Raw genomic sequence first — 14,409 nt, 5'->3', positions numbered from 1 at the left:
AAGAAGGAGAGAAAGTCGCGGCTGCGCGGTGGAGAAAAGACATTGGGCACTTGATTTCGTGACGTGTAGTGTAATTCATTCTTCGAGATAACATACCCCTTTTGAGGTTTTATTTCATACACGTAATTTATTTAACAAGTTTTGCAGTTTTCAAAACAAATACAGGGCTGTCTCGCTCCCTTGAGAACTTGGATCCATTAGGATAGTCACTGAAGATCACTGTAATGTGTTGCAGCAGTCAAGCTGCCAGCGAGTCACTGGAGTGAAGTGGAACTGAGTGCGACTCAAGTTACAGAGAAGATCTGCTTCTGTACAGCCAGTCTCTGAGTCTGCTTGCTTGTGTCAGGAGTGATAACGTTGCACAAATCTAGCCAAGATGGAGTTTGCAGCGATCTTTGCACTATCTGTACTGATAGGTGCGCTGGTTGTGTTAGTGGCCGTGGCTGTTGGTAGACAGAAAGGTGAATTATCTGAGCAGAACGAAATGAATAAAGGCACCGATACACCGGGTAAGTTTGTCCCTCTTTTACCTGCCAGCAACTTTAGTTCTGTTGTTGATTTCTTGTCACTAACATAACAAAGTTCCTTTCAAAGACTTAGTTTAGGTTGGAAAGTAGTTTATTTTGATGTTATGCCTTCATAATCAAACTGGATAATCTTACAGTGGAGGAAAATGCAACGAAAGCCCCTTCCAAAAAGCAGAAGCAGCAGCAGCAACAGCGCCCCCGTAAGGAGAGACCGCAGCAGCACACATTCTCACACCAGCTACTGGCTTCCTCTCTGAAGGTAATTCGTGCTAAAATCTAAAAAATATAGTAAACACGTGACATCATTTGCTGGCATATCATGTCAAGGGCAACCAGTAGATGTCCAGGATGGCAAAGAAATTAATAGTTATATTTAGCGAGGATGCATTAAATTGAAAAATGAAAGCAAAGACATCTATTTCAAATAAATGCTGTTTTTTGAAGTTTCTACCCAACAAAGGAGTAAAAAATATCAGTTTCCTCAAAAATATTAAGCAGCACATCTGCTTTCAGCATTGATAATAATAAAGAAATGTCTTTTAAAGGGTTAGTTCACCCAAAAATGAAAATAATGTCATTTATTACTCACCCTCATGTCGTTTCACATCCATAAGACCTTTGTTAATCTTCGTAACACAAATTAAGATATTTTTGTTGAAATCCGATGGCTCAGTCCATAGCCAGCAATGACATTTCCTCTCTCAAGATCCATTAATGTACTAAAAACATATTTAAGTCGGTTCATGTGAGTCCAGTGGTTCAATATTAATATTATAAAGCGACGAGAATATTTTTGGTGCGCCAAAATAAAATAAATAAATAACGACTTATTTAGTGATGGCCGATTTCAAAACACTGCTTCAGGAAGCTTCGGAGCGTTATGATTCTTCTGTGTCGAATCATGATTCAGATCGCATGTCAAACTGTCAAACTGCTGAAATCACGTGACTTTGGCGCTCCAAACCGCTGATTCGATACGCTGATTCATTGTGCTCCGAAGCTTCCTGAAGCAGTGTTTTGAAATCGGCCATCACTATATAAGTCGTTATTTTGTTTTGTTTTTTGGTGCACCAAAAATATTCTCGTCACTTTATAATATTAATATTGAACCACTGTACTCACATGAACTGATTTAAATATGTTTTTAGTACATTAATGGATCTTGAGAGTGGAAATGTCATTGCTGGCTATGCAGGCCTCACTGAGCCATCGGATTTCAACAAAAATATCTTAATTTTTGTTCTGAAGATTATCGAAGGTCTTACGGGTGTAAAATGGCACGAGGGTGCGTAATCAATGACAGAATTTTCATTTTTGGGTAAACTAATCCTTTAAGCTGCAAATCAGCATATTAGAATGATTTCTGAAGGATCATGTGACACTGAAGATTGGCGTAATGAGTAATGAAAAATCAGCTTTGCCATCATAGGAATAAATTACATTTTAAAATATATTAAAATATAAATTGTAATGATATTATATTGAATTACATTGTCTTATTTTCTTGTCAAAGTCCTGTATATTGATCTACATTTCTGTGTGTTTCATTCCCCCCTCTAGAGTCACAGTGGCAATGTGACCTGTCTGGATTTTAGTAGCAATGCCAAATACCTTGCATCCTGCTCAGATGACCGTACCATCAGGATCTGGAGCACTAAAGACTTCCTGGACCGAGATCACAAGTGCTTGCGGGCCAATGTTGATTTTGACCACGCCACACTCGTCCGCTTCAGCCCAGACTGTCGGTACGTTTAGCCTCATTACCACGCACAATTTATGTCATTAACATATTCTGTTATGTTAAATCTACCAAGTTTTCTCTTACTCTTTTAACTGGTTATTACTGCTGACTGGTTCGTTTTTGTCCCTAGAGCGTTTATCACTTGGCTGGCTAATGGAGAGACTATTCGAATCTATAAGATGATTAAAAAGGATGATGGGACATTCAATTTCAAAGCTGCTCCGGGGGATTTCCCTCAGAAACACAAGGGGATCATTATCAACATCGGAATCGCAGAGACAGGTCTGTGGACTCCATTAACTAAATCCATCTGAACTGTACTAAATGTCATATACATAAGATAAACAAGCTTGCATAAGACTTAATTGCTCATTTTATATTCTGTTTTCAGGCAAATTTATAATGTCTGCCTCTGCTGACACCACTATTGTGATCTGGGATCTGAAAGGAGAGGTTTTAGCTACCATCAACACTAATCAGATGACCAGCTCGTATGCTGCTGTGTCACCGTGTGGACGGTTAGTTCACGAGCAGCACCTTTGGAAATTTGAATGATGTTATGTCATATATTTTTATATGTTTTTGGGTCAAAAACAGTTGTAATTTATACAGCTTTTTATATTTAAACAAATGTGTTGTATATAATAATGTTTGCACAGCACATTGTGACAGATTCACAAATAATTTATACTGAAATGTGCTGCATCAGTGGTTTTAAAGTATATGGAAGTGTAATGGAGATGAAATGGATTTAAAACCTCTTTTTTTATATATATATCTTCTCATAAGGTTTGTTGCTTCCTGTGGCTTTACCCCTGATGTGAAGGTGTGGGAAGTTTGCTTTGGTAAATCAGGGGAGTTTAAAGAGGTCGCCCGCGCATTTGACCTGAAGGGACACTCAGCTGGGGTTTACTCCTTTGATTTCTCCAATGACTCTCGAAGGCAAGATCATCTCTCTCTCTCTCTCTCTCTCTCTCCCTCCAATTTCAAATGAGCTTTATTAGCATGATTGTAGCACAATATTGCCCAAGTATTAAAAGGGTTAGTTCACACAAAAATTACATTTTTCTCATTAAATACTCACCCTTATGTCGTTACAAACCTGTAAGACCTTTATTCATTCTCAGAACACAAATTAAGATATTTTTGATGAAATCCGAGAGGTCTTTTATCTCCCATAGAAAGCAACGTAATTGGCGTCATTCAAGGTCCAGAAAAGTGGTAAAAACCTTAGTTGTTCAAACCTCAGTGGTTCAACCTTAATGTTGTGAAGCGACGAGAATACTTTTTATGCATTCTCGTCGCTTCACAATATTAAGGTTGAACCACTGTAGTCATGTTGACTATTTTAATGATGTCTTTACTACTTTTCTGGACCTTAAATGACTGTAATTATGTTGCTTTGTATTGGGGGGATAAAAAAAACCCTTGGATTTCATCAAAAGTGACTTAATTTGTGTTCCAAAGATGAACAAAGGTCTCACGGGTTTGTAACGACATGAGGGTGAGTACTTTCATTTTTTGGGTGAACTAACCCTTTAAGGTCAAATTTAAGTATAAATCAATAGCTACAATTAATAACATTTCACTGCCTTTTACAGAATGGTGACTGTGTCCAAAGACGGCACATGGAAGCTGTGGGACACTGATGTGGAGTATAAGAAAAAGCAGGACCCCTATTTGCTCCGGACCGTGCCATGTCAGGTGTCGGAGGGGAGCCGTATTGCCTTGTCTCCCGACGGTCGTGTAGTAGCCATATCAAACGTTTGTGATATAGCCTTGTACAGTGCTACCACTGGTGAACTAGAGGAGGAGTTCCACGGTGTTCACAGTGAAAAAATAACCGACCTTAAGTTTGACATCAACAGCCGTTTCCTAGTAAGTACTGGGGACCGTGCCATTCGCGTCTTTCACAATGTAACCGGGTACCGCGCTGCCATCCAGGACATGCACACCATGCTGAAGAAAACTACAAATGATGGAGTGAGACAGAGACTTCAGCAGCAGATATCAGATGCTCAGAGTGCTCTAGACACAGTGTTGAACGCATCAAAGAACTAAAGGTTGATTTGTTTACACTGGGAAGCCAGTCTGTTTTCCGTTTCAGAAATAATTGGCTTTAGCATGCTGATTTGGTTTGAATAAATGAAGTGTTTTTAAGTGTTTGTAAATGACTTTTGTTCATTTTCCACTAAATTTTCTTCTATCATCTCATTAACATGTTTACATTTTTCAGGGGAAATATACTGCCCTACAAAGGCAAAAAGCAGTAATACTGAAATGGAAACATTTTTGGTTGATTTGATTTTCATACTCATTATATCTCTTTATCTCTCTAAATCTCATTTATCTCATGCCTAAATAAAAAAAAATAATATATATATATATATATATATATATATATATATATATATATATATATATATATATATATATATTTTATAGTTTTTCCTACTTAGAGTTGCATATTAAGATGGGATAGGAATATTTTAGAATCAAAGAATTTACATATAGCACCTTTAAGGAACTTGTAAGCTGCAACATGTAAGAACTAAATCATTAAAAGGTATATTTTATTAATAAAGTATGTTAACTTTTTATAAAATGTTATTGTTAAACAAATAATGTGAAACCTTTTACATGTCTACAATATATTAACATTAATTGCTGAGAATTACAACACCAATTTTAATTTCTTAATTTAACCTTTTAAAAAGCACTCGAAGACTTTTATTTTGAAAGATACTATAACTTTTAAGAGTTAAAAGTTTAGGTTATAAACAAGTGCTCTTCTTACAAGATGATTTGGCCATTCGGTCATTGACTGGACATGACTAGTGGCTTATTCATCTTATAATAAATGTATTAATAAAATGTACAAAAAACAAAACAAAACAAAAAAACAGCAGCCACCTGTGCCCTCAGTAAGTAGGTGGGACCTGTTAAGAAGCTCTGGAAAGTGAAGTTGTGAGTTCTCGCGAGATTTGCGCAGCCAGACTGCGAGACCGACACGATTCCAGTAAGAGTGCCGATAAAATTTAGAAATGTCGGGTCGTTCGGTCCGCGCAGAGACCCGAAGCCGCGCTAAAGATGACATTAAGAAAGTGATGGCCGCCATCGAGAGAGTACGGAGATGGTGAGTATAACGGGTTGCGTCAAGATACTTTGAAAGAGAGAAATGTTTTTCAAAAGAGAAACTTCAGTCGGAAAGGAGGAGGAGCTTCATAAGAGGATGCTGTTTGATTGACACAAGAGACAGCTAATGTCAGCGCACTTGTCTTTGTTTCCTCAAGGGGCAAGTGGCAAAAAGAGGCGGGACTTAAGAGGACTTTTAAAAGGTTACTTCATGTGCTGAAGAAGAGTAGTATATAGGGACTGTCAGTAACCTTTAATAGCTAACTGATTTTTTTTTTAATAGTTTATATAATCTATTATACATTTACTGTGCAAAAGAGTAACCCAAGCACATCCAGTCAGGGTTTAGCCCAGCAAAATGAAGCACTTTTGTGATTGAAATAAATGGGGATATTGGATAGGGTTCAACTCATCAACAAATGGACTTTGTAATCCCACATGTCCCAAACAAGCAGCTCTTAGAGGAGCCAAAACTTTCTCCATCTGGAAACTTGATAAGTGCTTTTTTCTGCATGGTTGCATTTTTAACATGGAAACTTGATAGAGCTTTTCAAGTCATGTATATGGGAAACCTGTTACACAATTGCTCCATTTCAGGGAGAAGAAATGGGTCACAGTTGGTGATACATCATTAAGAATATTTAAATGGGTTCCTGTGGTGGACACGAAGGAGGTACGACACATCTGAGATGTTGTTTTTTTCTTTTGGTTTTAATTGTACCTTCATGTCATCTGGATAAACAAGTAACTAAATGCATGTACACAAATATGTTGTTTCCATTTCATACAAACAGATCAAAATATTATCTGTACATATTATCTGTAACTCTTTCACTGTATTTACTGTATCTGTAACCTGATGTCTTTTAGAAGGACAAGAGCAAAGTGTCTGTGGGTGGAGAAATGCAACGGAAGAATTTTCCCAAAGAGGAGGCATCTGATAACGCCTGTTCTGTGCTATTAGATTTTCAAGGTAAACAGATGCAAGTTTTAAAGGGTTAACTCGCCCAAAAATGAAAATTCTGTCATTGTTTGCTCACCCTCATGTTGTTCCCAAACCCATATGTTCTTCTTTCTTTCGTGTCAAATTTAAATGTTCTCATGGTTGCCTCCTGGCTTCTCAGATGAGAACAGCAACCAGAGTTCTCTCTCAGACTCATACCTGCATAAAATAGCTGCAGACAGCAGCAATAACTCCAGTCCACCTCCCAGTGAGCCAGTCAGCCCTGCACCTCAGAGTCTAGACTATCATACAGATGACCCACAGCCGCCCACCCTCGGCCAGGAAATTATGGAAGGTGAGACTCATTAAGTTTAATGTTGGCCTCAGAGCTGAAAAATTCATTATATATTATATTATATTATATTATATTACTTTTTAATATAAATGTTAGCTCAATGTTAATCTATGAGCTGAGAGATTCGTTATTATAGAAGCTTGTTTCATCACTGAATAAAAAATAAAAAAGATAATTGTGACCTTTTCTCACAATTCTGACCATTTTTATTGCAATTCCGAGTTTACATCTCGCAATTCTGCCTTTTTTTCTCAGAATTGCATGATATAAACTCGCAGTTGCGAGTAATAAAGTCGGAATTGCATGAGATAAACTTGCAATTCTGACTTTTTTCTTGCAATTTTTAAGTTTATATCTCACAATTCTGAGAAAAGAAGAGTTTATATCTCGCAATTTTTAATATATTTCTCACAATTCTGAATTTATTTCTCGCAATTGTGAGTTATTATCTTGCAATTCTAAATTTATTTCTCATAATTGCGAGTTTATATCCCCAATTGTGAGTTTTAACTCGCAATTCTGACCTTATTTCTCGCAATTGTGATTTTATATCTTGCAATTCTGACATTGTAACTCACAATTGTGAACATATTTCGCAATTCTGAGAAAAGAAGTTAGAATTACAAGATGTAAACTCTCAATTGTGAAAAAAACGTGTGAATTCTGAGATAAAAAGTCGCAATTACCTTTTTTATTTTTTATTCAGTGGCGGAAACAAGCTTGCATACATTACTCATATTATATTATATTATTATTAATAAATAAATTACACATTTTCAAAGGTATATTCAGTGTTTTATAAACCCTGTAGCTTTTATAAATCTTGCTTATATATTTAAATTTCACTGTAAGTTGTTTTCCCTCTTGGTGTCATTACGATTTGTTCTGAACAAATGCATTATGCTCTTATCTCCTAAAATACAAGTTCACTGCGATGCTTTTGTCAGTTGACCCACTTTTCAAAATGTTAACTTTTTTTTTTCTAGAACCGCTGCTGCAGTCAAGTGAGATTGCAGATGAGCCGCCAACTCTGATCAAAGAAGATCTTCTTCCCCTCACTGCTCAGGTACAAAACAGTACAAAACTAGCCAGAGGTTCATAATAAAGAATGAATGCCAGGACAGTTCTTCTGCCTTGGGTTGTGGGCCTTTCTTGCAAATTCAATTGTTTTGTTTTTTTAGGTTTTATTGGTAAACACATTGTGCATCAACTTACATAAATAAGTTTACCCGACTATGACGACTTCCACTTCTGAGAAACCTGGAAATGTGAAAAGGGTCAATTATGGTATTATGAAAGAGAGATCAAATAAACAAGTGTGTTATCTGCCTCTGATATAGCATTCATTCTTCAGGTCGATGTCTATAATTTTATATCCTTTATAAAAAATCAGTTTGAATGTCCACCGAGGAAAGCGATATCTTTGTCTTTGTCCTTTTAAAAGTAAAGGGGATTCCCATTACAGCGCTCAAACAACTTCCTTGTTTACACCAAGTACCTTTTAAATTTGTTACTGACTCACTCATTAGAACAGTTTTTGCTGCCATCTAATGGCATAATAATGTAACTTTCACTGAAGTCCATATCACGATCACTAACGAACGCTTTCTCAATACTAAATATGGCATGTTATTTATATAAATAATATTTATTGAACAATAATGTTTACACCATGAACAATAGCCATTATGAAAGACAATAGGAAATAAACACAAACAAACAATTCAGCCAAAAATTCATACAAAAGCAGTGTCTATAGCTCACATCTCCGAAAGCATCTGAATAAATTGTATAATGGGTGCTATCTCTAAATAACTACATTCTTGCCTAAAAACTATTAAAACTACATTCCTTGACACAACAACAGTAGTATTTGTAAAAGATATGGTGGATTTGCTCGACTGCCATGACAGTCGCCTCAAGTAGAATGATACAAATAGTGAAACTGTTCCAGTCTCATGGCTGGAAAAGGCTAATATATAGATAGATAGATAGATAGATAGATAGATAGATAGATAGATAGATAGATAGATAGATAGATAGATAGATAGATAGATAGAGAGAAAGAGAGAGAGTGAAATTAACAACCCACGTTTTTCTGTGTCTGCTAGTCAGCTAATAATTGTTCCTTTTTCTTCAGGTGCAGGAGGATGAGGACAGTTGTGGAGCACCACCATTGAAAAGAATCTGTACCGAGCAGGTCTCGGTCATCCAGGCGGCCCCTCTGAGCTAACACACACACACACACACACACACACACACACACACACACACACACACACACACACACACACACACACACACACTCATACACAGTGTACACTGGGCATTGATAATCAGCCAGACTGATCACTGACCTTCCTAGAACTGCTGCAAAAGACACAATATGGACCAGACATTGAGAAAGCACTATATTTATTATCATATAGGATAGCTTTGCAACATTTAAGATTTAAAAATCTTTGCCTTCCATTAGTAACTCTTGTTCCCATATTATGCAGAATATGCTTCAGTTCAGATCATGTCAGAATTATTGTTAATTTCTTAAGATTTCTTAGTAGAATTCCAGCATGACATGAATGAAGCATTATTTCAAGGTTTATTGGCCAATATCAAAAGAAGCCAGACATTCCTGTTTACCGGGAGAGCAGATGAATGTACTCTCACTATAAAGCCCTTCTTGTTGAAATTGCTGTTACAGTTATTGCAATGCTAGTAGTTTTATTTTATAGTCAGTTGAATGTGATGCTTGTTAAAAAAGAAAGCCATAAAATAATTTAATGCTGACTGAAGGCTTAGCCATTATTGAAGAAAATATACTTCAAAATGAAGACAAATATTGATTTTATGACAAGGGTACTTGAAATATAATTCAATACATCACGCTTTATGCACAAAAAAATCTCATTAGACCACACCATTCCCTTTTAATAAATAGCAGAATGTCTTCAATCAAATTATGTGAGTTTACATGCAGATTTAAATGAATGTTTAAGTTATGATTCAAAAGATGTGAATAATATCTAGTTTCTCTGTTTGTAGATTCTGGTCTCAGGGTCTCTAGTGCCTCCAGCTGTTAAAGAATCACCCTACCGGCTCTCTTTTTTTCAGTAATTGAACATTTACTCATTTGCCTCAATGTAACACATACATTAAAATAAGTTGTTATTTAGTATGTTGGTATTATTCATCAAATTTTATTGTAAGGATATTTGTTTATCCAGTTTCATGCTCTTTATTTTTGCACACTGGTCTAGTGGGCACATTGAGGTTGATGAAGCAGTCATATTGTTATTTGAAGCAAATATCAATAAAATATTAGACATTCATTTCAAGATAAATTTTTGTCATTATTCTTGAAAAAAAAAGTTGGGGCTAAATAAGTTTTTTTTTTTTTTAAAGAAAGTAATACTTTTATTCAGCAAGGATGCATTAAATTGATCAAAAGATGCAGTAAAGACATTTACAATGTAAAAAAAAAAAAAAGATTTCTATTTCAAATAAATGCTGTTCTTTTGAACTTTCTGCTCATCAAAGAATCCTAAAAAATGTATCAGTTTCCACAAAAATATTAAGCAGCATAACAGATTTCAACTTTGATAATAATGAGAAATGTTTCTTGAGCACCAAATCAGCATGTTAGAATGATTTCTGAAGGATCATGTGACACTGAAGACTGAAGTAATGATGTTGAAAATTCAGTTTTGCCACCACAGGAATAAATTTCATTTTAAAATATATGTAAATACAAAACAGTTATTTTAAATTGAAATAATGTTTAACAATATTACTGTTTTTGCTGTATTTTCAGCCTTAGTGAGCATAAGAGACTTCTTTCAAAAACATTACAAAAAATCTTACTGACCCCAAACTTTAGTGTAGGAAATTCTAAATCTGTGGTATTAAAAAGCGTTTGACCAGCAGGTGGCGTTGAAGCCCCGTGTTCTATTTTAAAACAGAACTATTAATTATTATTTTTGCCCATCAGTTTTTTTCTTTTTTTCTTTTAGATATCTTCCTAAGTTCTGATTTTCTCTGTTTGTACTCTGGTTGTGTTTTTGAACTCTCAGCATTTGTTTTTACCATATAGATTATACAGTACCTTAATTCCTGCATAGACAGCGTTTTGGATATCACAAACGCCTGCAGCATTTTTGGCCATGCTAACTATGATGTAGTAGATAGTCAGCCAAATAGGTTACGAGACACAGCCAGTGTTTTACTCCAGAAGAGCGGATAGCACTTTGACTGTGTCTCCTCATCCGCCAGGTCTCTGTAACTCACTCAGGCGTTTAACGCAACTCGTCTGAGCAGGATAACTTCAGATAAAGCACAGGGAATAAGCAAAGAGTTGTTAGACTCGTCGGACCATGCGTGAGGGATTTTGGAAACTTCTTTGTATGTTCATGTTGTCGTTTCGTCCTTTTAAAGCCTCAGCAGCTATTTATCAAGTTCCAGTGAGACTGCAGCGCACAGTGTCCGAACACAACACTGGAGCCAACACACTCAACAGGTAAACAAAACACTGTGACTTCATGTGCTCGATGTGTGTGTGTGTGTGTGTGTGTGTGTGTGTGTGTGTGTGTGTGTGTGTGTGTGTGTGACATTAGATAAAGAGCTTTACTAACCAGCTGGAGCATCACTAGGTTATCAAACTGATTGATTTAAAGCCTTAGTATATTGCAGGATGATGGATTAAAGGGATAGTTGACCCAAAAATGACAATTCTGTCATCATTTACTCACCCTCAAGTTGTTCCAAACCTGTGTACATTTCTTTGTTCTGCTGAACACAAAGGAAGATATTTTGAAGAATGTTTATAACCAAACACTTGTGGGACAACATTGACTTTCATGGAATGGGAAATTAAATTCTGTGGTCAATGGTGCCCCACAACTTCAAAATACATTTGTTCAGCAGAACAAAGGAATTTATGCACTTTTGGAACAACTTGAGGGTGAGTAAATGATGACAGAATGTTCATTTTTTATCCTATTAAGGTCAATGAACTCAAGTTATAGTCAAGCTTAAATAAACTTTAAATTAGTTGAGCACTTCTATTATTATCTAATCGAACAGTATTTTATTTCTATAAATATTGTTCACAACTGTTTATGTGGCTTACAGCTTCTCTGGGTACATACTGAATGTAAATAAAATTTTGAAACTAAATAACCTACACTGAAAAAAAATGGTGTAGGATTTACTTTGAAACAATTTTAACTCAGAAATTGCTTGTAAATTTCACAAATAATTACAAAGAAACAATAAGTAACACATTGAATTAAACATGAAATTTCAAAGTAGAAAGACTGAAATAGTAATTTCTTGTAAAACATACTTTAATAATCTTTGTTTTATTTACGACTTTGAAAAATCATTTTACAGTGTACATTCTTGAAACCTTGTCTATTATCTATTAAGCAAACACACTCTATCTATCTATCTATCTATCTATCTATCTATCTACAGTGGTGGTCAGAATTATTGGCACCCTTAGTAAATATGATCAAAGATGACTGTAAAAATAAATCTGCATTGTTTATCCTTTTGATCTTTAATTCATAAAATTTGCAAAAATCCAACCTTTCATTGAAGGAAGAGAATTGAAAGTGGGGGGAAATCACATTATGAAATAAATGTTTTTCTCCAAAACACGTTGGCCATAATTGTTGGCACCCTTAGAATTTGTTATGAGTAAAATATCTCTGAAGTATATTTCCATTCATATTTCCATTTTTAGCACACCAGGGTGATCATGAACATGAAGTTGTCCAGCCATGACTTTCTGTTCCACAGGAGTATAAACATGAGGAGACACAAAGGGCAAATTCACTTAATCATTCATCACAATGAGAAAAAACAAAGAATATAGTTCTGATGTGCAGCAAAAGATTGTTGAGCTTCACAAAAGTCTTGAGTCTCAGAAAGCCTAAAAAAATTATCAAACAGCACCTACATCCCCACAAGATGTTCGGGAGGGTTTCAAGAAAAATCCTCTGCTCTCATCCAGAAACAATCTCCAGCATATTCAGTTGGAACTTCAAACGGGACTGGCTTCTATGGTCAGATGAAACTAAAACAAGAGCTTTTTGGCAGCAAACCCACCAGATGGGTTTGGTGCACACATGGATAAAAAGTACCCCATGTCCACGGTTAAATATACTGCTGGATATTTAATGTTGTGTGCCTGTTTTTTCTGCTGGAGGTCCTGGACATCTTGTTCAGATACATGCTATCATGGATTCTATCAAATACTAACAGATAAAAATCAAAACCTGACCGCTTCTGCTAGAAATCTTATAATGGGCTGTGGTTGGATCTTCCATCAGGACAATGATCCAAAACAAACATCAAAACCAACACAAAAATGTGTCACTGAGCACAAAATGAAGCTTTTGCCATGGCCATCCCAGTCCCCTGACCTGAACCCTAAAGAAAATGAGTGGAGTGAACTGAAGAGAAGAAGCACCAACATGGAAATCTGTTGGTGAATCTGAAGGATCTGGAGAGATTCTGCATGAAGGAATGGTCTCCGATCTCTTGTCAGGTGTTCTCCAAACTCATCAGGCATTATAGCTGAAGACTCAGAGCTGTTATCTTGGCAAAAGGAAGTTGCAAAAAGTATTGAATAAAAGGGTGCCAATAATTGTGGCCAACGTGTTTTGGAGAAAAACATTTATTTCATAATGTGATTTCCCCCCACTTTCAATTCTTTTTCCTTCAATGAAAGGTTAGATTTTTGCTAATTTTATGAATTAAAGATCAAAAGGATAAACAATGCAGATTTATTTTTACAGTCATATTTTACAGTTTGATCATATTTACCAAGGGTGCCAATAATTCTGACCACCACTGTATCTATCTGTCTGTTGTTCAATCTATCTAGCTATATGTAGTTCTATCTATCTATCTATCTATCTATCTATCTATCTATCTATCTATCTATCTATCTATCTATCTATCTATCTATCTATCTATCTATCTATCTATCTATCTGTTGTTCAATCTATCTAGCTATCTGTCGTTCTATCTATCTATCTATCTATCTATCTATCTATCTATCTGTTGTTCAATCTATCTAGCTATATGTTGTTCTATCTATCTATCTATCTATCTATCTATCTATCTATCTATCTGTTGTTCAATCTATCTAGCTATCTGTCATTCTATCTATCTATCTATCTATCTATCTATCTATCTATCTATCTATCTATCTATCTATCTATCTATCTATCTATCTATCTATCTATCTATCTGTTGTTCAATCTATCTAGCTATCTGTCATTCTATCTATCTATCTATCTATCTATCTGTTGTTCAATCTATCTAGCTATCTGTCGTTCTATCTATCTATCTATCTATCTATCTATCTATCTATCTATCTATCTATCTATCTATCTATCTATCTATCTATCTATCTATCTATCTATCTGTTGTTCAATCTATCTAGCTATCTGTCGTTCTATCTATCTATCTGTTGTTCAATCTATCTAGCTATCTGTCGTTCTATCTATCTATCTATCTATCTATCTATCTATCTATCTGTTGTTCAATCTATCTAGCTATCTGTCGTTCTATCTATCTATCTATCTATCTGTTGTTCAATCTATCTAGCTATCTGTCGTTCTATCTATCTATCTATCTATCTATCTATCTATCTATTGTTCAATCTATCTAGCTATCTGTCATTCTATCTATCTATCTA

General features: G+C 35.5%; 3 protein-coding genes across 4 annotated transcripts in view; all 3 read left to right on the top strand.

Annotated features, from left to right (window-relative positions):
• tbl2 (transducin beta like 2) lies at nt 1-4,428 on the top strand. The gene is made up of 7 exons (XM_048180823.1): nt 1-509; nt 665-786; nt 2,088-2,272; nt 2,399-2,550; nt 2,660-2,786; nt 3,058-3,210; nt 3,870-4,428. Exons 1-7 carry the CDS (start codon nt 377-379, stop codon nt 4,327-4,329), a joined length of 1,332 nt encoding a protein of 443 aa, XP_048036780.1. The 5' UTR covers nt 1-376; the 3' UTR covers nt 4,330-4,428.
• Nucleotides 4,429-5,238: 810 nt separating this feature from the next.
• bcl7ba (BAF chromatin remodeling complex subunit BCL7B a) lies at nt 5,239-10,036 on the top strand. 2 transcript variants are annotated; one of them, XM_048180825.1, is made up of 7 exons: nt 5,239-5,404; nt 6,001-6,076; nt 6,274-6,376; nt 6,528-6,701; nt 7,688-7,767; nt 8,842-8,959; nt 9,018-10,036. In XM_048180825.1, the coding sequence occupies exons 1-6, from the start codon at nt 5,313-5,315 to the stop codon at nt 8,932-8,934; spliced, it is 618 nt and encodes a 205-aa protein (XP_048036782.1). In that variant the 5' UTR covers nt 5,239-5,312; the 3' UTR covers nt 8,935-8,959; nt 9,018-10,036. The 2 variants fall into 2 exon arrangements, with proteins under 2 accessions (XP_048036782.1, XP_048036781.1); XM_048180824.1 differs by having other exon boundaries at nt 8,842-10,036.
• Nucleotides 10,037-10,622: 586 nt separating this feature from the next.
• Nucleotides 10,623-14,409, top strand: part of LOC125262216 (collagen alpha-1(XXVI) chain) — a 29,151-nt gene continuing 25,364 nt past the window's right edge. The window contains exon 1 of the mRNA XM_048180822.1: nt 10,623-11,214. Coding sequence (XP_048036779.1) covers nt 11,072-11,214 — 143 coding nt within the window. The 5' untranslated portion in view covers nt 10,623-11,071. The remainder of the gene's footprint in view (nt 11,215-14,409) is intronic.

Source organism: Megalobrama amblycephala, linkage group LG2 (assembly GCF_018812025.1).
Source record: "Megalobrama amblycephala isolate DHTTF-2021 linkage group LG2, ASM1881202v1, whole genome shotgun sequence".
NCBI classification, from domain to species: Eukaryota; Metazoa; Chordata; class Actinopteri; order Cypriniformes; family Xenocyprididae; genus Megalobrama; species Megalobrama amblycephala.
The sequence above is the reverse complement of the archived record's forward strand: the minus strand, read 5'-3'. Positions and strand labels throughout refer to the sequence as shown.

Excerpts from the sequence above, each read along its gene's own strand:
- tbl2 (XM_048180823.1), top strand. The coding sequence starts at position 377 with ATGGAGTTTGCAGCGATCTTTGCACTATCTGTACTGATAGGTGCGCTG. Across the intron at positions 510-664 it reads TAAAGGCACCGATACACCGG|TGGAGGAAAATGCAACGAAA; the intron begins GTAAGTTTGTCC and ends ATAATCTTACAG. Across the intron at positions 2,551-2,659 it reads CATCGGAATCGCAGAGACAG|GCAAATTTATAATGTCTGCC; the intron begins GTCTGTGGACTC and ends TTCTGTTTTCAG.
- bcl7ba (XM_048180825.1), top strand. The coding sequence starts at position 5,313 with ATGTCGGGTCGTTCGGTCCGCGCAGAGACCCGAAGCCGCGCTAAAGAT. Across the intron at positions 6,702-7,687 it reads CGGCCAGGAAATTATGGAAG|AACCGCTGCTGCAGTCAAGT; the intron begins GTGAGACTCATT and ends TTTTTTTTCTAG. Across the intron at positions 7,768-8,841 it reads TTCTTCCCCTCACTGCTCAG|GTGCAGGAGGATGAGGACAG; the intron begins GTACAAAACAGT and ends CTTTTTCTTCAG.